General features: G+C 35.9%; 3 protein-coding genes and 1 pseudogene across 4 annotated transcripts; 1 reads left to right on the top strand and 3 right to left on the bottom strand.

Moving 5' to 3' along the window:
• The first annotated feature begins 451 nt into the window (after positions 1-451).
• Positions 452-8,040, top strand: LOC124819965 (cysteine-rich receptor-like protein kinase 10). Of its 2 annotated transcripts, XM_047291581.2 has the most exons (8): positions 452-1,354; positions 1,558-1,689; positions 1,787-1,956; positions 2,041-2,251; positions 2,649-2,794; positions 7,113-7,204; positions 7,326-7,476; positions 7,642-8,040. In XM_047291581.2, the coding sequence occupies exons 1-8, from the start codon at positions 550-552 to the stop codon at positions 7,948-7,950; spliced, it is 2,016 nt and encodes a 671-aa protein (XP_047147537.1). In that variant the 5' UTR covers positions 452-549; the 3' UTR covers positions 7,951-8,040. The 2 variants fall into 2 exon arrangements, with proteins under 2 accessions (XP_047147537.1, XP_087966466.1); XM_088110340.1 differs by lacking the exons at positions 452-1,354; positions 1,558-1,689; positions 1,787-1,956; positions 2,041-2,251; positions 2,649-2,794 and adding an exon at positions 6,940-7,072 and having other exon boundaries at positions 7,135-7,204.
• A 7,445-nt stretch (positions 8,041-15,485) lies between these two features.
• LOC148202520 (secreted RxLR effector protein 161 pseudogene) lies at positions 15,486-16,244 on the bottom strand (annotated as a pseudogene).
• A 1,554-nt stretch (positions 16,245-17,798) lies between these two features.
• LOC148202521 (putative disease resistance RPP13-like protein 1) lies at positions 17,799-18,380 on the bottom strand. The gene has a single exon (XM_088109633.1). The coding sequence runs from the start codon at positions 18,378-18,380 to the stop codon at positions 17,799-17,801; it is 582 nt and encodes a 193-aa protein (XP_087965759.1).
• A 2,404-nt stretch (positions 18,381-20,784) lies between these two features.
• LOC124819964 (uncharacterized) lies at positions 20,785-24,184 on the bottom strand. Its single transcript, XM_047291580.2, has 2 exons — positions 24,026-24,184; positions 20,785-22,790 (listed from the first exon to the last, which is right to left on the bottom strand). Exon 2 carries the CDS (start codon positions 22,767-22,769, stop codon positions 20,865-20,867), a length of 1,905 nt encoding a protein of 634 aa, XP_047147536.2. The 5' UTR covers positions 22,770-22,790; positions 24,026-24,184; the 3' UTR covers positions 20,785-20,864.
• Positions 24,185-24,531: the final 347 nt, after the last annotated feature.

The following is a 24,531-nucleotide window of genomic DNA, read 5'->3' on the forward strand; positions in this document are numbered from 1 at the left end:
ATGGTAATACTCAGTATGTAAAAGTAAATCATGCTGAAATACTTACATTGTGCAGATAACATAATACATTTATTTATTTAGAGAGTGAAATTATTTTGATAAATAACATAGTTGTTGTTATTAATATACTGGAAAAAAACACCTTAAATATACTAGTTTTCTGAGATAGAAGAAGTCTTTTGACTTTTCTTTTGTTAGGCATCATAAAGTGGGCTAACTTATATATGGTTTAGCTTGATGATGTAAGTGTGGTAGACAGTATCCATTATAGCAGTGTATTTTCTCTTTCATTTACCTACAATCACGGAACATTCAACATCTAAAGACAACTTTTTTATTCACAAGATTTTTTCCTTAGGACATCCACAATTAATATATATATATATATATATATATATATATATATATATATATATATATATATATATATATTTGTGTGACCAAATTCCTTTCAAACTTCACACTTCTTGTGATGTGTAAATCCAAATACTTCATTTGACGTATCTATCATTTATCATATATTGAGTAAACCAAATCCACATACTTTCCATGGAAGAAAAACAATTGATTGTGAGATCAATATATTCCTTTGTTTTTATGTTTTTGCTTGGCTTCAAACTACTTGTTACAGAGGCTCAACCACCAAACTATGTGGGAGATGACTGCAGTTCCACCACCCCAAAATCTCTCAGCAGTGAATACAAAGACAACCTTAAAAGTGTTCTGACATGGTTATCCTCAGATGCAGCCACAAGCAAAGGCTATAACCATAACAGCTTTGGCAACAGCACCTCTGGTGCAGATGCTGCTGTGTATGGCCTCTATGATTGCCGTGGTGATGTTTCTGGATACTTTTGTCAGTTCTGTGTTTCCACTGCTGCCAGAGAAGTTCTTCAGCGCTGCCCGAACAGGGTATCTGTTATTACATGGTATGATTTCTGCATCTTAAGGTACTCAAATGAAAACTTCTTTGGTAATGTTACAGTAGACCCATCATGGAATCATACTGGATCAAAAAATGTCTCTAGTTCGGAAGAGATTCAAAAGGGTGAGGGTTTTATGAAAAGTTTGATCAGAAAAGCTACTGTGGAGACCAACCAGTTGTACTATATGGATGGCTTCAATTTGAGTTCCACTGAGAGAAGGTATGGCTTGGTTCAATGCAGTAGAGATCTCACAAGTGAAGGGTGCAGAGAGTGTTTGGAGACCATGCTAGCAAAAGTTCCCAAATGCTGTGAGCATAAGTTGGGGTGGCAAGTTTCCACTGCAAGTTGTCTCATAAAGTATGACGACTATATTTTCTACCTTCCTCCCAATCAAGCATCTTCTGTTTCTGTGCCTGATACTCAAATAGGTGACGCTAAATTCAATAGCTTTTTCTTCTATAATATACTACTACTAATAATATATTACTCTCTTCTAACCTATGAATAATGTATGATTTCCTCATATTATTACATGAGTCAGTTTGCTATTTTGTATATATATAAGTCTGGTTATCAAATCTTGAAAATCTGTCTTAAAAACTAGTGTGCTTGTTTTATATTGTCGTTACAGCCAAACAAAGGGGTGGTAGTAAGGCAAAACTATTGATGATTGGCTTAAGCGTGCTGGGCGCAGTAGCTTTGCTATGTTTCAGTGTTTATTGCTTCTGGTTCAGAAAAAGAACTAGAACTGGAAGAAGAACTGGTAATTTCCTCTAACAAAACATGCTATATTTTGTTTGATGTTATCTTAATTTTCACATATACTCAAATATGAAATCAAAAACTTGTCTTCACCGTAGGTGGAGGTATCCCTGAGACCATTCGTCTATCTTCGTATCACAATGTTCAAACTGAGGAAACACTGAATCCAGACATCTCTACAATCCCATTAATCACAATTCTACAAAGTACTGATAACTTTTCAGAAGCATCTAAGCTAGGGGAAGGTGGATTTGGCCCCGTTTACAAGGTAGACTAGGAATTTATGGCACAGATTTTTACTTCTATCATTTTCAATGTTCTTTAACCTTATATTTATCCGATCTTTTATCAGGGAGTTCTGCCAGATGGAAGACATATTGCAGTCAAAAGACTCTCAGAATCTTCTGGTCAAGGGTCAGAAGAATTCAAGAATGAAGTAATGTTCATAGCTAAATTGCAACATCGCAACCTTGTAAGACTTTTGGCATGCTGTTTGGAGGAAAAAGAGAAGATACTTGTATATGAGTATATGACAAACGCAAGTCTCGACTTTCACCTCTTTGGTATGTTATTATCTTTGGTTTAGAAAACCATATCCCGTTTGGTTCAAAAATATACCACGTAACATAAAGAAAAACTTTCAGATAACCACAAACAGTAAAAAAATGAGTAAAACTGGTCAAATATTTGTTAAAAAATTGCTTCTTGTGTAGCGTCATTGAATAACAGTGTTTATGTGGCATCCGTTGCTTCAATTGTTTCTTCAATATTTTGATTCATAATTAGTCTTGTCTATGGAAACAAGTCAAACGGTGCAGCTATCTGTGGGACTAAAAGTAGTTAGGACGTATAAAGAACATTTATTGTACATAAGTAGTAGGTAGCACCAATTATTATAGTTAATACTCAACAAAAATTGCATATCTTTTAGCTGTTCATGATGTGTATATATTTTTTCAGATGAGAGAAAGAAAAGACAGTTGGATTGGCAACTAAGATTAAGCATCATTAATGGCATAGCAAAAGGACTTTTATACCTTCACGAGGATTCTAGACTCAAAGTTATTCACAGAGATCTCAAAGCTAGTAATGTTTTATTAGATGATGAAATGTTTTAGGCTGAGGCCCAAAATGGGATGCACAGTAACGAGGCCCAAAATAGAGTGGCCCGTGGCATGGTTAAGGCAGACAGCCTCAGCCTTTTCTGCAAGCGTGTCCAGAAATCTATCAAACGAGTGAGGAGAGAGAACGGAGCTTCCAGAGAGTTCCCTTTCCAAGCATGGAGGTCCAGCGGTGGTCCGGTGGCCTTGGGAGCCTTAAAGCACGTTGGTGCAGAAGAGAAAAATGTAGAGGGGAGAGAGACGAACAAGGAAAAGGTAAGCTTTCTTGATTCTGATATTATTTTTATAATACTGAGTGTTTCTCTTTATTTCTGTAACTTGTAAAATACAAAACAGAACTCTATTTATAGAGTTCTGATACAACAGAAAACAGTACATTAAAAGCAAGTAACAACCCCTAAACCGAATGTATTTCGGTCCATTGAATGTAGCCCCAGTAGCAAAATGTTTGATTCTTAATAGCCTCCCCTCAAACTGGATGGTGTATGGTCACCAATCCAAGTTTGGGTACAATGGTTTTGAATTTGACGCGATGAGGGAACTTGGTGAAAATGTCGGCAAGTTGCTCGTCGGATCTCACGGGAAGGAGAGTGAGGAGTCGTTCTTGAAGCTTTTCACGAACCACATGACAATCAAGCTCAATATGCTTGGTGCGTTCGTGGAAGCTTTGGTTGTGAGCTATGTGTCTCGCAGATTTATTGTCACAATACAAAGCAGGGATCCCTGATTCCTTAACTTGAAAATCCTGTAATAGGTAACAGAGCCACTGTATTTCACATACAGTGGCTGCTAGTGCTCTGTACTCGGCTTCTGTAGATGACCTTGAAACGGTCTTCTGCTTTTTAGACTTCCAGGAGATAAGGGATGAACCTAGGAAGACACAGAATCCCGTTGTAGATCTTCTAGTGTTAGGGCAAGTAGCCCAGTCAGAGTCACTGAATGCCTTCAACTGCATGGAAGAATCAGCAGGGAAAAATAGCCCTTCAGAGGGTTTAGCCTTAATATACCTGAGAATGTGCTGGGTGGCACGGTAATGGTGGTCAGTTGGTGATTGCATGAACTGACTAAGTAAATTAACTGAAAAACATAAATCTGGTCTAGTATTTGTAAGATAAAGCAACTTTCCTATTAGTCTTCTATATGGTCCTGGATCATCCAGGTAGCTATCCTTTTTATATAAGGAAGTTGTTTCGCTGAGGAAGGGAGTAGAGGAAGGCTTGCATCCTAACATCCCAGTTTCTTCCAGTATGTCCAAGGCATACTTCCTTTGGCATAAATGAATGCCTTTCTTTGACCTGGCAACTTCCAGACCCAGAAAGTACTTAAGCTCACCAAGGTTCTTTATTCGAAACTTCTTGTGTAACAGTTCCTTCATCCTGTTGATTTCTGTTATAGAGTTTCCTGTTAAAACAATGTCATCTACATACACAAGTAAAGCAGTGAAACTGGTAGAAGTTGTTCTGATGAACAGAGAGTGGTCAGACTTAGATTGTATATAATCAACAGATATTAAGAAAGAGGATAATTTTTCAAACCACTGCCTACTGGCCTGCTTGAGGCCATATAGGGACTTTTTTAATCTGCAAACTTGCTCTTTGTTGTGGTTGAACAAACCTGGAGGTGGCTCCATGTATACCTCTTCATTGAGGTCTCCATGTAGGAAAGCATTGTCTACATCTAGTTGGTGTAGAAACCAATTATTGGAAGCTGCTAGGGCAATAAGCAATCTGACGGTAGTTAGTTTGGCAACAGGAGAAAACGTGTCCAAGTAGTCTATTCCCTCCTGTTGTGTGTAGCCTTTCGCCACCAAGCGAGCCTTGAACCTTTCAATGCTCCCATCAGCTTTATACTTTGTCTTATATACCCACTTACACCCTATAGCAGCCTTTCCTGGGGGCAGCTGGGTTAGAACCCACGTGTCATTATCTTGCAGGGCTTTAATTTCTCTCTGCATGGCCTCTACCCATTCACTGATACCTTTTGCTTCACTATAGGATTTTGGCTCTTTGCTAACCGTGACAGCCATGGTATATCTTAGATGCCTCTCTGTAAGATTATCACAGCACAACAGGTTGGATATAGGATAAGGGGTTTTAAGATTATTTTTCAGAGATAGAGATTGATGCACCTGGTGAACATAATCTTGAAGGTATTCGGGAGTCCTTCTGGTTCTATTTGATTTTCTTTGCAATTGGAGGTCCTGGTTATCTCCTGCTGTGTCATTGCTGTTTTCACTAACAGTGAGCTGTTGTGGCTCTTCCTGACTTGTATTTACAGATTCAACATGTAGGGGATCATCCATGTGAAATTGGTCTTCTAAGAGATCTTTGAAAGAATCAGTTGTCTCCCTCCTAGTTGCTGAATCTGTATGGCTTTCCTGCAGATTTCTATAGGGAAAAATGTCTTCGTGAAAAACCACATTTCTGCTTATGAGAAGCTCTTTGGTGTTTATGTCAAGGACAAGATACCCCTTGACACCAGATTTGTAACCTAGAAAAACAGCTTTTCTAGCTCTTGGGTCAAGTTTATTCCTGTTATGTTCAAGGGTAGAGACAAAACACAAGCATCCAAAGATTTTAAGATTTAAATAGGAAGGGGACAGATTGTAAAGTAGATCAAAAGGGGTTTTGTTATCGAGAATGGGGGTAGGCAACCTATTTATGAGGTAAACAGCATGGCTAACAGCATAGGACCAGTAAGTGTTAGGCACATTGGCTTGAAAAAGGAGACCACGGGTAACATTCAAAATGTGCTGGTGTTTCCTTTCAACTACAGAGTTCTGTTCAGGAGTTTCAACACAACTCCTTTGATGAGTAATACCATGTAATCTATAAAAATCTGTGCAGTTAAATTCAGGCCCATTATCAGACCTAATAACTTTGATTCCTTTGTTAAACTGATTCTTAATCTTAATTATAAAATTCTGCAGCAAATCTCTAGTTTGGCCTTTATTATTCATTAAGAAAATCCAAGTATGCCTACTATAGTCATCAACTATGGTGAGGAAGTATTTATGGCCATGAATAGAAGCAGTACCAAACGGGCCCCAAATATCACAATGAATAATATCAAAACATTCAGCAGTAGTAGTAGTACTAGGCAAAAAAGGCAATTTTCGTTGTTTGGCATAGTGACAAGTATCACACACAATATTTGTGCCTATTTTGACATAAGGAAAATTCCCACATATCTGTTTCATAATTTTGTCCCCTGGATGGCCTAACCTACAGTGCCAAAGATTTACATTTGTCTTTTTTGTTGCATGATAAGAGAGAAAACCCGATTGATGTTTGGAAGGGGATCCATTAGGAGGATCTGTGTTCTAACAGTGTTGTATGAGTCATTTAATCCTTTTAGGAAGCATATCACATGCTCCATTTCTCTGTACTTCAAGAAAACTTTTGAGAGAGCGCAACTGCATGGTATCTTGCATATGCAAGTGGGAATGGGTCTTAAGAACTCCAATTCTTCCCACAGAATCTTTAAATCTGTAAAGAATTGGCTAACTCCTCTTTCCCCTTGTCTAATGGAGTGTATATCTTGAAGAAGATCAGAAATCTTGAAATGATCTCCTTTAGAGAACCTTTCTTTCAACTCTTCCCATAATTCTTTTGCCTCTTCCACATATATCACGCTCTCAGCAATTTGTGGAGAGAGTGTCTTGGTTATCCAAGACAATATCATCATGTTGCATCTTTCCCAAGCATCATACAAGATATCATCTTTCTGTGGTTTGTTTATGGACCCATCAATGAATTTCACTTTGTTCTTGGAGAGCAAGGCTCTTCTCATGCTTCTGCTCCAAGAGGAGTAATTGTTTTCATTCAGAGTTTGTGTAATGAGGGTGAGTCCAGGATTCTCTCCTGGATGCAAGTAGTAAGGGCTGGCTGGGTTGTTGTATTCAGCATGGTCCATGGGATCAAGAATTGTATGGACCAGTTCAAGAACCTATCAAGAAGGAAAGCAAGCGGAGCGGAAGCAGAGCAGGTACTGAACCTATTTTAGGCTGAGGCCCAAAATGGGATGCACAGTAACGAGGCCCAAAATAGAGTGGCCCGTGGCATGGTTAAGGCAGACAGCCTCAGCCTTTTCTGCAAGCGTGTCCAGAAATCTATCAAACGAGTGAGGAGAGAGAACGGAGCTTCCAGAGAGTTCCCTTTCCAAGCATGGAGGTCCAGCGGTGGTCCGGTGGCCTTGGGAGCCTTAAAGCACGTTGGTGCAGAAGAGAAAAATGTAGAGGGGAGAGAGACGAACAAGGAAAAGGTAAGCTTTCTTGATTCTGATATTATTTTTATAATACTGAGAAATGAATCCTAAAATATCAGACTTTGGATTGGCAAGATCATTTGAGAAAGGCCAGAACCAAGCAAATACAAGACGAGTAATGGGCACATAGTAAGTTCTATTTTTACCAAACATATCTGTAAATTTAAACATATACTTCAATATAAAATTTAGCAAAGTTTTACAGATATACTTCAATATAAAATTAAACAATTTTTTTTATTTCCATTAGTGGATACATGGCTCCAGAATACGCTATGGAAGGATTGTTTTCAGTGAAATCTGATGTTTTCAGCTATGGAGTTCTTGTTCTGGAAATCATTTGTGGGAAAAAGAACAGTGGATTCTATCTATCAGAATGTGGTCAAAGTCTTACATTATATGTGAGTATTCAGTGTTACCCGATCAAGGCTTTAGAATAAAATATAAACTCAATCTTTCCTCTCATCTTTTTCTAAATTTTCTTTCATCTCGTGCAAATCAAGAAACTAATTATTAGCATGTTAACTAAAGCTTATGAAATTTAAAAAAATTGCAATTATTTGCAGGCTTGGAAAGTTTGGTGTGAAGGAAAATGCTTGGAACTAATGGATCCAGTGTTGGAGGAAAGTTTTGTAGAGAGTGAATTTGTGAAGTGCATGCACATTGGTCTGTTGTGTGTTCAAGAAGATGCAGCCGATAGACCAACAATGTCCACTGTAGTTGTAATGCTAGCTAGTGACATGATGTCTCTTCCAAAACCTAACCAACCAGCATTTTCAGTAGGAAGAATGACATTAGATGATGCATCTACTTCAAAAAGTTCCAAGAATCTTTCCATTAATGATGTAACTGTCTCTAACATTTTTCCAAGATAATGGAAACTTTCATACACAAACCTCTTTCCATCGATGCTTTCAAAAGCAATAAGAAATTGAAGACAAATAATTTGCAGATGAAAACAAAAAGCATCACCTCCTTTTTGTAATATATATATATATATATATTGTTAAACCCATATATATCTCAGGTGTTCTATGAGGCAAATCAGACAGTTCTCCATTTTGATGTATTCTGGTATCACATTTGCTACAAGAAAAATTTAATGTTAGAAGTATAAAGGTGGGAATGTTTACATATATGTTTGGTTAATGTGTTAAAAAATAACGAAGTTTTTAGTTTCAGGTCTTTTACCAAATTGTTTATTATGTGAAAGAAAATAAGAATCTAACTTAGTAAATTAAGAAAAAGTTTTAATACAATAAAATTTTGATCATACTTTTATTAACTTATTTAACATGATAAATAATTAAGTATTTTAATAAAAGCCTCTTACTATTTTTTGTTTTTTTAAAAACGTATGTTATTAAAAAAATATTTTTAACAACTCAAATTGAAGTCATTTTTAGGATTTATTATTAATAAGCATGATTTCGGAAAAAAAAAGTATATTGATCTAGATTGATAATTTCAACTATATTCCTGATTTGATTAGAGTAATAAAATATTGGATCTTATTCAAATTGTAATTCCATCAATGATAATTGAACCTCTTCGAGATTATGTATAGATTCATTGTTGTTGGTTGACTAGACAAATTATGATGTGATATTATTTATATTCATGGAAAGATTGAGCGAGGCAAATTATGATGTGTTATTATTTATATCCATCAAAGATAATTCCATCATATTTGATTATTTATTCTTTATATTCATGGAAAGATTGAGGGAGGCAAATTATGATGTGTTATTATTATTCATCTATAAATTTTAGTTAGTATGTTTATTTTAAGTTAATTCACATTTGTATGTTTGTGATTAAGGTTTTCACCTGTGATATGATCATATGACTTGTATTACACATGAGCAGATAATGTTGTAGATTATAGTTTGGATGCACAACCGGGACATATCTCTAGCATGCTAGAGTTGAATACCTTATCTTCTAAAGACTTTGATGCTAGAGTAGCATGGCCTAGGACCAGGGTAATTTTGTTGGAAGAGGTGAAGCAACAATTGCAGATGATGGAGATGATGATGATGATAACAAAGATGACGAGGATGAGAGTAAGCATAGTATATTATGAGCAGCAGTAAAGACTCTTTCGTAGGACTCTTTTGGTGGATAGCCTTGAGTTTTAAATTCACGTTTTTATTTTCTTTTAGTCTTTAAATTCTAGTTTTATTTTCTAGTTTCTAGTTGTGAAATTTTTAACTTGTCTAGTCGGATATTTCTAATGCATATAGTAACTTGATTGGATTATAATTGTTCATGATTTGAATAAAAATCTTTTGTGCCTACCCTTGATCAAAATGTGAACTACTTTGAAGATATGCTTGAGATGGTGGTTATTTGTGCGAGCATAAGTTATGTTTGCTTTCATTTGTCCAAACATAAGCCTTGTTTCAATTGTGATCAATGATCATGGAAATTTATTTGACAAATCATTGTTGAGACAAAATCATCTAGAGAAACTAGATTGTCTAACAAAATGTTCTGAAATTTATCAAATAATACTAAAATAAATATTGCTTACAAAAAGTAACATCTAATAATGATTGAATATGGTAAAAGATAATATTGAATGAAGTAAATGTTTGTCAATATAATCCTCTATCCGAAACACTAAAGAGGTTAAAATAGATAGTGTCTGAAATGCAAGACATACACCTAATCACATGATAAAGCGTTTAAACGTTAAACTTGCTCATACATAAACGATGTAACATTACGTAGACAACTTTATGAAACAAGGGTAGAACATGTCATCTACATCGAGTTTCCATTAAACGACGCTTTAGTAAAATGATGTTGACATGTGCAAGAGTGCCTTGAACATGCAATGTGCTTAATGATCATCAACGTTTAAAACAATTAATTTTGTATGGAAAAGTGTTTCCTTGCTTACACACCTTGTTCTCTTTTTTCAGTGCAAGAAATGACAATACCAAACTTTATTCAGAAGCTTTTCACAAAGATCAAAAAGACTTTGAGAGATAAAAAGACATTCCTGGAATGTTTCCTCAAAGCTTCTAACTTAAAAAGATCGTACAAGCTATTGGTGTGAGAGAGCACTATCATTCTACAACATAGACTTAAGTCTGACTATGTTGCCTAAAAAGGCTATGAAGCCTATATGGAAGTCAACTCTATGTCCAAGGATCATCTCTCGTGGAAGTCTATAAAAGATGTTTCACAAAAGTTGAAGAAAAGAGATAGAAGATTGTGCAAGCTAGAACAAGAAAGATGGGCAAGTAGAAAAGGAGAAAGTAAAATAGAGCTATCATTGCATACTTACCTTGCTTCTTTATCTTTAAGATCATAATGTCAAAAGCTTCCATTCAGAGAAATGAACAAAAGAGATATCATTGAATATCTACTCTAAAGGGTTATCTTCGACCTCATAGTGTCCAACGCTCATATCCAAAAAGTGAGAAGAGAGAAAACAAGAAAGCAATTGTAGAATAAGCACTCTGCTATGAGCTCACATTGTCTAAAGCTTTCAATCAAAAAGAGAGAGAACGATTACAAGAATTCATAAATACTTTGTATTACTTAAATATCCTCCTAAGAGAGTTATTTCTAACTTGTAAGAAAATACATGTAAACTAGGAGTGGTTAGAATACTTGCATACCAGGAGTGGTTAGAATATTTGGAACCAAGAATGCTTTATGATTGTTAAAATAGAATGACTCAATTTCTCACACCAAGAAGGGGGGGGGGGGGTGAATTGGTGAAGTATAAAATTTAAAACTTTCAAAATCTTTTTCACCAAAAGAGATGCCTTTATACTTTTCTTGAAACGTAAGTTAAAATATTTTCAATGCAGTGGAAATTTAATCGAATGCGTGTAAAGTATAATCGATTGAATGTAACAGAGTAGGGATAAGAAAGTTCAAACGCTGAGTTTTTATACTGGTTCGGCCAAGACTACATCCAGTGTCCTTCCAACCATAAGAAGCCAATGCACTATAATGATAAAGGTTTTTACTACAAGGTTTTTATAGAGACCTCACGTCAAAAATATAAAACACCTCTCTAACCCTCTAATCAAAATATAGGCAGTACACAAACAGACTAGCAACAAGAATCCCCTCTCCTATAGTCCAACCCCTTTGAGGCACCCTCAAAGTCAAGAATGCAACACATCCTTCTTCCTGTAATCACAACAGGGAACTCAACCTAATCTTCAACAAATTTTAGAACCTGATCTTGTAGTAGACACCCAAATGTGCAGATAGATCAGACTATGAAAACTCAGTCATTCTTTCTCTTCAAGAAATCACAATTAGTTGATCACCACGGTCAAACTACTTTCTTGGAGTTTTTTCTCTTTCTGTAAGCTTTACACTTTTTTGCAAAAGAATATGAAAATGTTAGAATCACAAAAGTCTCTATAGAAATCAAATTCGCTCAATATATAGATGAACTCATATCAGACTCAACATAATTGACTTTGCTACTAATGTAGTCGAATACACCAATTCAGTTATAACAGATAGTAGCAGTCAAAGCAATTAATTGAATTCACAATTAATGCAGTCGGATAACATTTAATGTTTGATCAACACATTTAAAAATATAGTCGTTGTAACAGTTATATCAAGGATTAACAGATTCCAAAATAGTAACAAACTTAATCGAACACATATCGCATGTAATCGATTATGGAACAGTGTTATGTAAAGTTTTGAAAACTTTTCTCTTTGAAAAACTCTCACAGCACACTTGAAAAGGTTTGTGCAAATACACGAGTTTTAATTGATTCACCCCATAATGTAATTGATTTCAAACTGTTGTTTTGCCACACAATTAAAGTTCAACATTAGTGCTTGTGGTTTTTCCATCTAAAAACATGTGTCATGCATTCATGTATAAAATCACATATATAACACAGTGAAATGCAATGAACAACACAACAACAACACAATCATGTTCTCATATACGCATATAACATGTAAGCATAGAACATGTAACACATAAAACACATGTGTTATTAATTATGCATTCTCATCATCAAAAACACATAAAACACATTTGGATTCCCAATAATCTTCCCCTCAAGGGTGAGTCCCTTCCACGTAGGTACACAGGACTTACTTAGCTGAATACCTTACTAGGAAGACTTTCGGTATAAGGACTATTATACTCGTCTGAGCCAGTCACCAACACAAACCATCGACTCTGATACCATTGTTGGATCTATCGAGGAGGAGGTTCACTAGGGAAACATAATACCAAATGAGATATGAGTCCAACCATATAAAGGATTGACACTACTCTCTATCCAAAACCTTAAGGTAATGGATTAATGAGTCTTTCATCTTTATATAGTGTTCTACTTTCTCATTTCTATTCAATGTGAGACTTAGACTCACACTTGCATTCCAAACACAAGTTACATGTGAACTTGAAGGTTTTGTTTATAAGTTAGAAGAAATGGGTTAAGAAAGGGTGAAACAGTAGGCTAAGGACGATAACGATAGAAATCTTGGTGCAAGGGTGGATGATCATGATTATGCTGCAGGAGACAAGATTTTTTGTCGTGATGATACGTTGGTTCAACATATGGATGACAACACCCAGGTTTAAAATGTGGTTGATAGAGACCAAAACAATATGTATGTGCGTATGGAGGTTGGACCACGAAAACACTTCAAGAGTCATGCCATTAGAACTCCATTTGCTGGTTATTGGAGGAAAAGGGACCCTAATAGTTACATATTGTTAGCATTGTTGTAAGCTTTAGTAGAAGTACATCTTGCTGTGAACATTGATGTTGTTAACCTTGACAATATAACTATTACTATTAATTTTAATTTGTTGTGTATTAAACTCTTTTTACAAAATAGTCACCCAATTCCGATTTCTATTATGATATGGTAATTGTGATGATGTTTGTGGTAGATAAGAAGAACATATACTTGGTTGTTGTATAAAGCTTGGTTGGATTAAATTCTGTTAAAGTTGTACAAAAAGTCTTACGCAACTACCTACTTATTTATTCACTGCTTGCCACTTATGTTTTAGTCTTGGGTTTTCAATTTCTTTTGTAAAACAGCCACCCAATTTAGCTGGGGTTTCTCTTTTGATATTGTAATTGTGATGATGTTTATGATAGATAGGAAGAACATATCATTGGTTGTTATATAAATCTTGGTTTGATTAAATTTTGTTAAAGTTGTATAAAAAGTCCCAATGTAGGTCACAAAAGGGAGGACATCCAATGACTTCGTAGATGCTAGGTGGGTAACATTTGTAATGTTGCCATCCTAATAAAGTCCTACAGTTCACATTAGTATTTCATAGTACCATCATTAAGAGGAGTATATAATTAATTAGGTTTAATGTCTCGGTAGATCCTTATTTTCGACCAGAATCTCAAATAGATCCCTTTCTTTCTCGGAGTCTCAATTGAGTCCTTATTTTTGTAAAATTGAAGCAATTAGAGGCTTGCCGTCAAATTGCGCAAACGGCCATTTGATTAATCCACACACTGAACCATGCCACGTAACCCAAAGTTAAACGACCGTTTGCACAATTTGACGGCAAGCCTCTAATTGCTTCAATTTTACAAAAACAAGGACCCAATTGAGACGCCGAAAAAGAAAATGATCTATTTGAGATTCTGGACGAAAATAGGGATCTACGGAGACATTAAACCTAATTAATTAATTTGTTCAAAGGTTAATCATTGTATCGTATGAACTTCTCTACTCATTGCCAAGTATTTCATAGTACCATCATTAAGAGGTTTTATAGAATTAATTAATTTGTTCAAATGTTAACCATGGTATTGAATGAACTTCTCTATCAATTTCCAAAGATTTAATTTAAAATCACAATCATAAGTGGTTGCAGCAATATCCTTAAAAAAATGTTGAGTGAACCATGCATTTTCTCTTTCCCAGTAGAGTAATGCAACTTGCACATTCCCACGGGCCCTAGGATGAGTGTTGAGGTAGAATTCCATCTTTGGAAACAATGTCATCAATATCAAGTCCCTTTCAAGGTTCCATGATTTCAACGTCTGTACAACTTTCAAAGGAAATAAGTTACTACAACATACAAGTAGACCGAAAAGTGAAAATTATATTGGCAAACAAGTTACTTAATGAACACCTGGATGGAGATAAAATTTGGTTTCGAAACTGTAGGATGTGACGATGAAACAAAGCATAACATGGTGTTGTATATATAATGGAAAAAAGGGTAGACTTTACCAAATTACCCTTACTTCTCTGTTGCATTTGAAGACGAACTAGCCCAAGTTGGTCTTGGTGGACAACTTTGGCCCTAAACACTATGTTATATACAACATGGACACAAAAATGCCAAGGATCAGAAATGGATGCATTCAGTGTAAGTTTTTTATTATAATCTTCAGAGAACACTGTCTGAGTTATAAACTATTGCACCAGATGTGGAAAAAATTTTATATTGACAAGGAGCCAAATTCAGATGCTAGTGATAAATATATGACGCACAATGTATGCTGGACTGTTTTTTAGCCATAACTCTGTTTCATAAATATAACATTGTTAACCAACTTCGAAAGAGAATATCGAATAATAAGATCTTAAAAAGACAAAAAGTTGATGTGAGAGAAAGTGATGAATTAGAGATTAAACTATTTGCATATTGTATTTGAAATGTTTCAAATATAGTAAGGAAAACCTGACGGACCTGCCGACAAATGTAGGCATATGACAATTGGTGCATCAGATGTTTCGTGTTGTATGTTCAGTCGTTACCCGTCAACGCGTATGGTTTGAATGTGAGCAATCGTTTTCCAGTCTTCACCTTCTTCTCTCTTGCAGCACTGACGGGCAGTCTTCAATTATTAGTTTTGAAATGGATTTGGGCAAACCTTCCTCTAGCAAGCATTGGAGTATTGGGCAATTACGAAGAATTAATTCATTAAGAGAGGAGAGGTGACATAGACCCCTATAGTCCAGTTTCTTAAGCTTTGGACAATCCTTTATGAATAGCTCAGGAAGATAGAATGGGAGCAAACCTTCACCCGGAAAACACTCCACATCCACATTGACAATAGAGAAGGATTTTAAGGAAGGGTTGGTTCCCCAAGCTCCCTTTAGCGTGGCAACAAGTTTGGAGCAATTCATAATATTCATGTCTTCCATATTTGATGGCAAACATCCCTCAGACAACTCCACTCTTAGGCAGTCCCATATCGTCAGCTCATCAAGAGATGGAAGGAGGGCAGACATGTGTTTAGGCATTGATTTCTATGAGAAATAGAGAAGATTGGGAGAAAATATCCCTTGTGTGTTTTGCATACACATAGGGTAGTTTATTTATATTGTAGGATATGGGCCAATGCCCTTAACACAGAATAGGCTAAACCAAAATAACAAAAACACACATCTTAACATCTAACACTCCCCCTCAAGCTGGAGCATATAAATCATATGTTCCAAGCTTGTTACAAAGATAATCAATTCTAGGTCCTCGTAAGGACTTAGTGAATATGTCTGCCAACTGGTTGCTTGAGTTAACGAACTTAGCCTTGATATCTCCGGATATGATTTTTTCTCGAATGAAATGACAATCAACTTTAATGTGCTTGGTTCTCACATGGAAGACAGGGTTAGAGCTAATATGGAGAGCAGCTTGATTATCACATATAAGTGTCATGTGAGTGACATCTCCAAATTTTAATTCATTAAGCAATTGTTTAAGCCACACAAGCTCACAAGTAGCTGATGCCATAGCTCTATATTCTGCTTCTGCATTGGACCTTGCCACAACACTTTGCTTCTTACTTTTCCAAGATATCAGGTTGTCACCAATAGAGACACAATATCCAGAAGTAGACCTCCTATAAGAAGGGGAACCAGCCCAATCAGCATCTGAATAGCAAACGATTTTTGTATCGTTGTTAGGACCATATAGCAAACTTTTTCCAAGTGATCCTTTAATATACTTCAATATGCAAACTACTGCATCCCAATGATCTTCACATGGAGAGTTTAGAAATTGACTCACCACACTAACTGCGAAGGAAATGTCAGGACGTGTAACAATAAGATAGTTTAATTTACCAACTAATCTTCTGTATCGTTCAGGATCTGAGAAAGGCTCCCCCTGATTTGGTAGGAGTTTGATGTTAGGGTCCATAGGTGTCTCAACAGATTTACAGTTCATTAACCCTGTTTCCTCCAAGATGTCTAACGCATACTTCCTCTGAGATATGGCAATACCAGCATTGGATTGTGCTACTTCAATACCCAAAAAGTACCGGAGTTTGCCAAGATCTTTGGTTTGAAAATGGTGACAAAGGTGCTGTTTCATCTGAGAGATGCCAAGATAGTCGCTTCCTGTGAGAACAATGTCATCAACATACACTATTAAGTAGATACATCCAGCACTTGAGTGGCGATAGAACACTGAATGATCCGCTTCACTACGAGACATACCAAATTGTTGAACAACACAGCTGAATTTACCAAACCAGGCCCGAGGAGACTGTTTTAGGCCATATAAGGATTTGCGAAGACGACATACCAATCCAGATGACTCCTCCTGAGCAACAAAGCTAGGTGGTTGCTCCATATAAATTTCTTCATGCAAATCACCATTAAGGAAAGCATTTTTTACATCAAGTTGGTAAAGAGGCCATTGTCGAAGAGCGGTCATGGCAATGAATAGGCGAACAGAGGTCATTTTTGCCACTAGAGAAAAAGTATCACCATAATCCAAACCAAAAATATGTGTGTAGCCTTTGGCAACCAGTCGAGCTTTCAGACGATCAATTGTGCTATCAGGGCCAACCTTGATAGCATACACCTACCTGCAACCAACAACAGACTTTCCAGATGGTAATTGGACAAGCTCCCAAGTTCCACTTTTCTGTAAAGCCCTTAATTCATCCAGCATAGCTTGACGCCAGTCAGGATGAGTTAAGGCATCACCCACAGACTTGGAAATTGACACAGAAGAAATGGATGAGAGACAAGTGTAAAAAGATGGAGATAATCTGTGGTAACTAAGAACAGTATAATGGGGGGAAGGGTTACAGGTAGAGCGTATACCTTTACGGAGGGCAATAGGCATGTTAGACTCATTTGCTGGAGCTGGAAGAGACACAGGAGGAGGCACTGGAAGTGAGTCATGAGGGAGACAATTGTGGCGACTATAAACCCGAAGGGGTGGTGGTGAAGGACGATCCTGTGGTGAATGAGAGTCTAAAGAAGGAGGAGACAAAATGGGTGGAGCATCACTAGGAGGATCACAGATAATAGGAATATCAACAGTAGGAAGTAGAGGTACAGAACTAGAAGATAGATGTGAAAAGTAAAAAGAAGATTCATCAAAAGTGACATCTAGACCCAAAAACTCTAAGGTAATGGATGTAGAGGGTCTTGAGGAAATAAGATAGAGTGAGGGATTTTGTGATCTAGGATGGAAGATGGCATGCGGACGCCCGTTGTGAGACACACGGTGATTGGAGAGGTGGATCAGAATTATTAGAAAGTGGGTTTAAGCCTAACTCAACCGCACAAAACCGACTTGTAAGGTGAGGTTTGCATCTCACTTATATATTATATTTTGGCCTTATCTCTAGTCGATGTGGGACTTTCAACATACCCCCTTCACGCCGAGGTATAGACATCTCGTACGTGATAGTAGAAATTGGGTGGTCCGATAACGGCCCGATAGCGGGTGGAATAGAAAAATAGAATGCCCACATAGAACTCGCTAGGATAGTATCGACAACTTATTATTATTGTCTGATGTCAGCCAACGAAGGATAATTTCTTTGTCCTCATCTCTACCATAAAAAACATCATCAGCAGCCACCAACGATGAGGATTCATATTTTCTCTCTAACACTCTACTAAGCAATTCGGATCCAACACCATTAGAAATTTTGAAATCTTGAACGATCTTTTGTTTCAAAAGAGATTTTACATCATATAGGACTTCTTTCATCTTGGATTCGAAACTGCTTACCTTGCTAGCACTAGACTGAATGTTAGCTTTCAACTCACTTTTGGAGAATTCATAATCTATTTGCTCCAACAGATCCTCTGCATCATACAAGGCGTCTCTGACCTCATCAAGCAATTCTTTGACCAATGAATTAGTGAACTGCTTTTGTTCTGCATCATCAATCACAGCATTGACGTCCATCAGCTTCCTCTTCAACTTCTTCAGCAGCTTCTCATCGAGATCTCTCCCACGAAAGTAGCCGACAACTTGATGAGAATCCAGCTTGTCAAATAGCACCTGAAGAACAGCACCAAAAAGAGCACCGCCAAGTGTTTCAAGGACTGGCATGGTTGAAAGGAAAGTGGCCAAATCAAAGAGAAGAAAGGATTGTGAAAAATTGGAGTGAAGGTAAAGCAGAGTTAACGTGAGATCTATTTTCTTCGCAATGACTTTTCTTCATTTCGCTCACTCTTCTTAACAACACAAATACGATAACGTGCATAAATGAGTTCAGTTTAGATAAGGTTTAATCCTTTTCGACATCCCTATTTATGTACGAATGTCTCAATTGGGTCCTCGTTTTTTAAAGTGTATCAAAATGGTCCTTAATTTTGAAAATTGATATCAATTGAGTCCTTTCCGTTAAGTTGGGTGGACGGCGTTAAAAAAATTGATGAGTGGATGCTGAGATGACGAACGAACGCTCGTCCACCAGCGAACGAACGCTCGTCCACCAGAGAACGAACGCTCGTCGACCTCTTACTGCTGGACGACCGTTCGTTCCACACTGGACGACCGTTCGTTCGGTGGTCGACGAGCGTTCGTTCGCTGATGGACGAGTGTTCGTTCGCTGGTGGACGAGCGTTCGTTCGCTGGTGGACGAGCGTCCGTTCGTCATCTCAGCATCCACTCATCAATTTTTTTAACGCCGTCCACCCAACTTAACGGAAAGGACTCAATTGATATCGATTTTCAAAATTAAGGACCATTTTGATACACTTTAAAAATTAACTCTCAGATATATTTGAATACATATCATAATTCGCTTACATACAAGAAAACAAAATTAGAGAACTCAACAACAATAAAATTATGATGATACTTTTATTAACTTATTTAACATGATAAATAATTAAATATCTTAATAAAAGCTTCATAGTATTTTTTGTTTTAAAAAAAATATAATTTAAAAAAATATTTATAACAAATCATATTGCAATCATTTTTAGGATTTATTATTAACAAGCGTGATTTCTGGATAAAAAAGATATATTAATCAAGATTGATAATTGCAACTATATTCAGGATTTGATTAGAATGGGGAATAAAATATTGGATCATAGGATACTTGTTCAAATTGTAATTGCATCCATATATAATTTAAATCCTAAATACTTATCAATTAATGATTTTATCTGATCAGAAAAATTACTTAATTAATCAAAATTAAAAAATATTTATAAAGTTAAATATAATTTTAAATACATATATTTAAAAAAAATTTAATGGTGTAATATCTTCAATGGATCTGTTGCGAAGAAGGCAGAGACAAAGGACCACTCTACAAAAAGTGATGGACCGTACATAGAAAAGTGGATGCAAAACAAAATTTGGAAGAAAGATAGTGTTATTCAAATCCATTCATATCTTCGATTAGACTGGTTTATAATATATGCTTTAGAATTGTTCATAAATTAAAAAATTACTCATGTAAATAATTATCTTTAACTTAAAAAATTTTAACCTAAAAAACTTATTTAAAAATAATATTTTTACTTTTTTTAATAACTTTCATTTAAGATGTTCTTAAGTTGTAAGTTTTAGAAAATGATACTTTCAGGAAGATTTATAGAAAGTTATTCCCTTTAGCCTCAGATGGAGTGATGAAAATGACAGAAAGAGAAAAGAAAAAGTAAAAATTGTGATTATTTAAAATCAGACCAAAAGATTGAAAAAAAAAACTGAGATATTATAATAATTTTATTTATTATTTTAGAATTATTTATTATTATAATAATAATAAAGTATAATCAATGTCTTTAAAATTAACCTATATATATATATATTAATAAAAATAATAAATTTGGTTATATAAATTTTCATGTCATAAAATTATAATTTGGGAATCGCTTTACTTTTAAAATAAAAAAAGTATGACTTAAGTGATAATACATATTGAGTAATAATAACAAAAAATTACTAATTTTGTCCCTAAAAGAACTAATTTTTAACTTTCTTAACAGGAGAGACTCATATAATTGTAATTTAAACTTTTTGGGACCTGAATAATGTTTTATCTTATGATCATTTGAACCAGTGAAATTAATTAGAATGTATGTCCGTCTGTTTTATTTTGTAGAATCAAACTAACAGGGATATATTATTATTAAATATAATTAAAAAAAGTTATGTTAATTATAAACATCTCAGTTGACATCCTAAAAGACATTTATCATTTGTAATTACAAAAACAATATTATTAAAAAAAGCAAGAAACTTTTATTTAAATATGACTTTACAGTTATAGAAATTAATAATTTTCAACCAGACGACATGAAAGTATAAAAGAAACTTTTATCCTATCAAAGCATTCCAGTTAAATTTATTTAATCAAGTTTCCCAGTAAGGTTTTGTTTTATTAGTCTTTTCTAACAAGTTATTGATCAAATTTATGACATAAATCCTTATAAGAGTTTATTGATTAAGAACTAAATTAAGCCTTTTATGGAAACACATCCACTGAAAAAAATCATGGACCACAAAAAGATGAATTCATTTCACTGGAAAACCAGAAAAAAGCATTAACACAACCATTTTTTTCAAGAGAAAAAACTACATAGGAGGAGATGTAACAAACTGCCTAGGAACACTGAACAAGTCCTTCCCAGCAAAAGGAGTGGTCCACTCTCTCAATCCAGCAGATGATGAACTTTCCCTATTCATGCCAACATTTTGCAATCCACTCATGCAGGGACTGCTTCTCCTATTTCCATAACTGTTTCTCAACAATGAAGAGATCCCTAGACAAGCTCCACCTGAAGAAGATTGCACATTCAAACTCCAATCTATGCTGGTATAGTCAAACTCTGGCATCAACCCCCCAGTGTTCCAATCCATGTGTGGATGTGAGCTGAATGTTCTGGCTGCATTATGATGACCGGAAAACAGTCCAAGGGAAGTCGGCACCGCGAGTGCAGGCAACGGCGGCACGTTCATGCTCCATGAACCGTGATGCCGAGGAGGAATCGAAGGTGGAGGTGTTGATGATGCACCCATTGGCTTGCAGAAACCACCCACCCCAGCAGATGAGTAATCTACTGGTCCAAAGAAATGAGAATATTCTTTGTAAGGTGCTTGGCAAAATTGCTCCAAATGATTTGGACTGATACTTCTTACACTTTGAGTTTGTAGTAACTTCCCATTTGACCTAACATTTTCAACACCTGGAATACTATTTACATACCACCCTGCAGCTCCTGAAGGAAAGGAATTTAAAGAAACCATAGAGTTTTGTTTGGCATTTGTGAATTGTGGATGTTGCATCATTACTGGTTCCCTTCCTAGTCCTTGTTGAGTCATTCTTCCTTCGTTTGCAACACCAATAGGCATGCCAGCCTCCATTTTGATCAATGGAGACACTGCCTGCATGGATGGTGCCATGGCTAACATGGCAGAAGAAGGGCTTGATCCTGGAACACCACTCCACCTTCTCTCCCTGGTGAAATTCGGATGATTCGGTTGCAGAGACTGTACATTCCCGGTTTCAAGATCAGGGAACATAGAGTCAGAACCACCATCCTTGCTGTAATGGTTGAAGTCACTTTCACTCTCTCTCTGCTGCATGGAAACCGACTCTGCTGGCAATCCTTGTGATCTCATACTGTTCTGACCAGAATCTTCAGACTTTGATTGGGTCCCATGCTGCTCCTGCTTCTGTGTTTTTAAGGTATTTTCTGCCTTTTGAAGATCACCTTCATAAGCAACAATTGCTCTCTCAACCTCTTGCTTTGAACAATTGTACTTGACTTCCAAGGCAGATATCTGAGCAAGCTCATCAGTTATGTCAATTTTCAGATTACCCTCACTCACAAGGCTGGTAGTATCCTTAGTTTGTGATTGTTCTTCATTTGCTTCAAATAGCCAAGATACTGATTGCTCCAATTTTCCATCGTTTAACATTAAGGCCAGTGTTGCTCGTTCAGAAGAGAACCCCATTGCCACTAATTGCTGTGCAAGTGATTCTAGCTTTCTTGACAATAGGTAACCACGACAACGGTCATGCAACTCTTGAGCTCTCCTTTCCCTCTGTCTCTGGTGCTTCCTCTCATTCTTCAACCGGATTTTCTCCCTCCTGTCACTATCACAACCAGGTACACTATCAGGCCGTGTAGAAGAGTTCGTTACTGCTACCTTCTCTTTAGACTCTTCTGACTCACCAGAGCAGCTGCCATTGATAGAAACTGAATCACTCTCCGACACGGCTCCTTGGGGACTACTAGAATGCTCATCTGCATCCTCTACTTTCGTGAAATGACCGGTGTCATGAACTCGAATAGAGGAAGCAACCAATAATGTTTCTGGAAATGTTCCCAAGATCGGATTTTGTGGACTGGCAGGAACACCACTTCCATGAGTAGGAGAGACAGAAGTCTTTGGAGAAGTCTTATGTTGTTCCTTACCAGCCCTTGAAGAGGCTTTCTCCTGGGACTTGGATTTTGATTTCACTGATGGAGACATTCTATTGGTTGCTGTACTTGTCTGCATTGTATATAGACAAAAATGAAATTGATTCAGTCTTCATTTTACATGAACAAAAACAATCAAACACTACAATTATAACAGAATTATGTAGGAAAATTCATCATTTCAATAAGCAAATCACGAATAGTTGGATCAAAGCAGCAAGGTATTGAAGTCTGATGCTAAATTAATCATGGCAATTAACCAGGCATTGAATAAAAATTGCTACATGAAGTTCCAATGTCGACATGGATCTATAACCCTTTTGCAATTATCATTGTTTGTTAACACATTTGTAGTGTCTAAATGGTTGCATTGCACCAAGTTAACAGGCAAAATTGTGCACAAATTAATGAATTGAAATTAAAAACTAACGGGTAGAATTGCAACACATTTCATCTCCAAACTAAATGAATGAATGAAAAATTAGCTGTCCCTGAACCCAACCACCATGGACGATGCCCAATGACATTGTATGCCATAACTTCCTATGGAAAAAACTTTTTAAAAATCACAAAAAAATCATCCATTTTTTATTCAGAAATAATGAAATTAAAGATGAACATACATATTTCAAAAAACTGAAGAACCTTTGAGAACAAAAAGCATGGGAATTGAACACCATGAGAAAGTTAAAATATGCAAGATCGTTATTAAAACTAATCCATTGATAGATCACAACTAACATAGAATTCCCAGAACTAATGTCAGAACCCATTTCTACTTGGCAAAGGAACCTTGCCAACAATAAATGAAAACATGTTCTTAAGGGGGATAAAGTGTGTAATCGACATCATAGGAATTGCATCCATTTCTTAGACACCAATTTCACCAGCTTGGATAAAATTATTCCAAGCATCAATCAAATCCAATCAATAAGGGAAAACAAAAACAGAAATCTTGAACACAAGCTTTTCAAACAATTTAAAATCTCTAAAAAATTATCAAAATGAGGTAGGCACAAACAATTTTCCTATTCCACCCCACCAAAAACAAGCATCACTTCCATAATTGGGAACTTTTCACAGAAGAAATGGTTTCAGACCCATCAGAATAAAATCCTAAAGATCCAACCTTTACCCCAACCCATCATCACAGAAAACATTCAAAACCATATAAATTCAGATTGTAGACTTTAAACCAGTAACCAACGAGATTTACTGAAACTCAATTAAAAGTTAAATTCCCAGAAAACAAAGAACAACCCACATCCATGGGTGATTCAAGAGGAAGAATAGAAGAAAGAAACTCACCTATGAACCACACAACAGAGCCTCTGAAGATGAATGGCGTTTCTGTGTTGGTTTGTTTCTCCTTATTCTTTCTCTCCCTTTTTTTCTGTTTTTGATTTTGCTGTGTATTCTAATAATATAAAGTAGTTTCCCCTTTTTCCTTCTTACAAAATATATTTATCATTTATTTTCTTTTTCATTTTAGCCACACGGCACTTTCCCTGTGTCTTTCTGGCCATGTTTGATGAAAAATAATGTATAATTAACTACCATGTTTGGATCACAGTTTTTTCATCGTTAGAAAGGAAAATTACTAAAACAATAAAGATTAAAATAGAATTTCCCACCCCTTTATAGCACTTTGCTTTTAGATTAAAGTAATCATTCCATTAATATAATAATATTTCTTACAGTTGATTACTTGTCATTAAATTGATTAAACTAGTTTATAACTAATGAATTTAATTCGAGAGATACTTTAAATGTCAAAATGACATTTTCTTAAAATAATTTTTTCATTGAGATAG

The sequence above is a fragment of the Vigna umbellata genome, chromosome 3 (assembly GCF_029865625.1).
Source record: "Vigna umbellata cultivar VRB3 chromosome 3, Vumbellata_1.0, whole genome shotgun sequence".
Classification (NCBI taxonomy): Eukaryota; Viridiplantae; Streptophyta; class Magnoliopsida; order Fabales; family Fabaceae; genus Vigna; species Vigna umbellata.

Coding starts and splice junctions, on each gene's coding strand:
- LOC124819964 (XM_047291580.2), bottom strand. CDS start 22,769: ATGTCTCCATCAGTGAAATCAAAATCCAAGTCCCAGGAGAAAGCCTCT.
- LOC148202521 (XM_088109633.1), bottom strand. CDS start 18,380: ATGCCAGTCCTTGAAACACTTGGCGGTGCTCTTTTTGGTGCTGTTCTT.
- LOC124819965 (XM_047291581.2), top strand. CDS start 550: ATGGAAGAAAAACAATTGATTGTGAGATCAATATATTCCTTTGTTTTT. Junction 1,957..2,040: donor GATTTGGCCCCGTTTACAAG/GTAGACTAGGAA, acceptor ATCTTTTATCAG/GGAGTTCTGCCAGATGGAAG. Junction 7,205..7,325: donor AGACGAGTAATGGGCACATA/GTAAGTTCTATT, acceptor TATTTCCATTAG/TGGATACATGGCTCCAGAAT.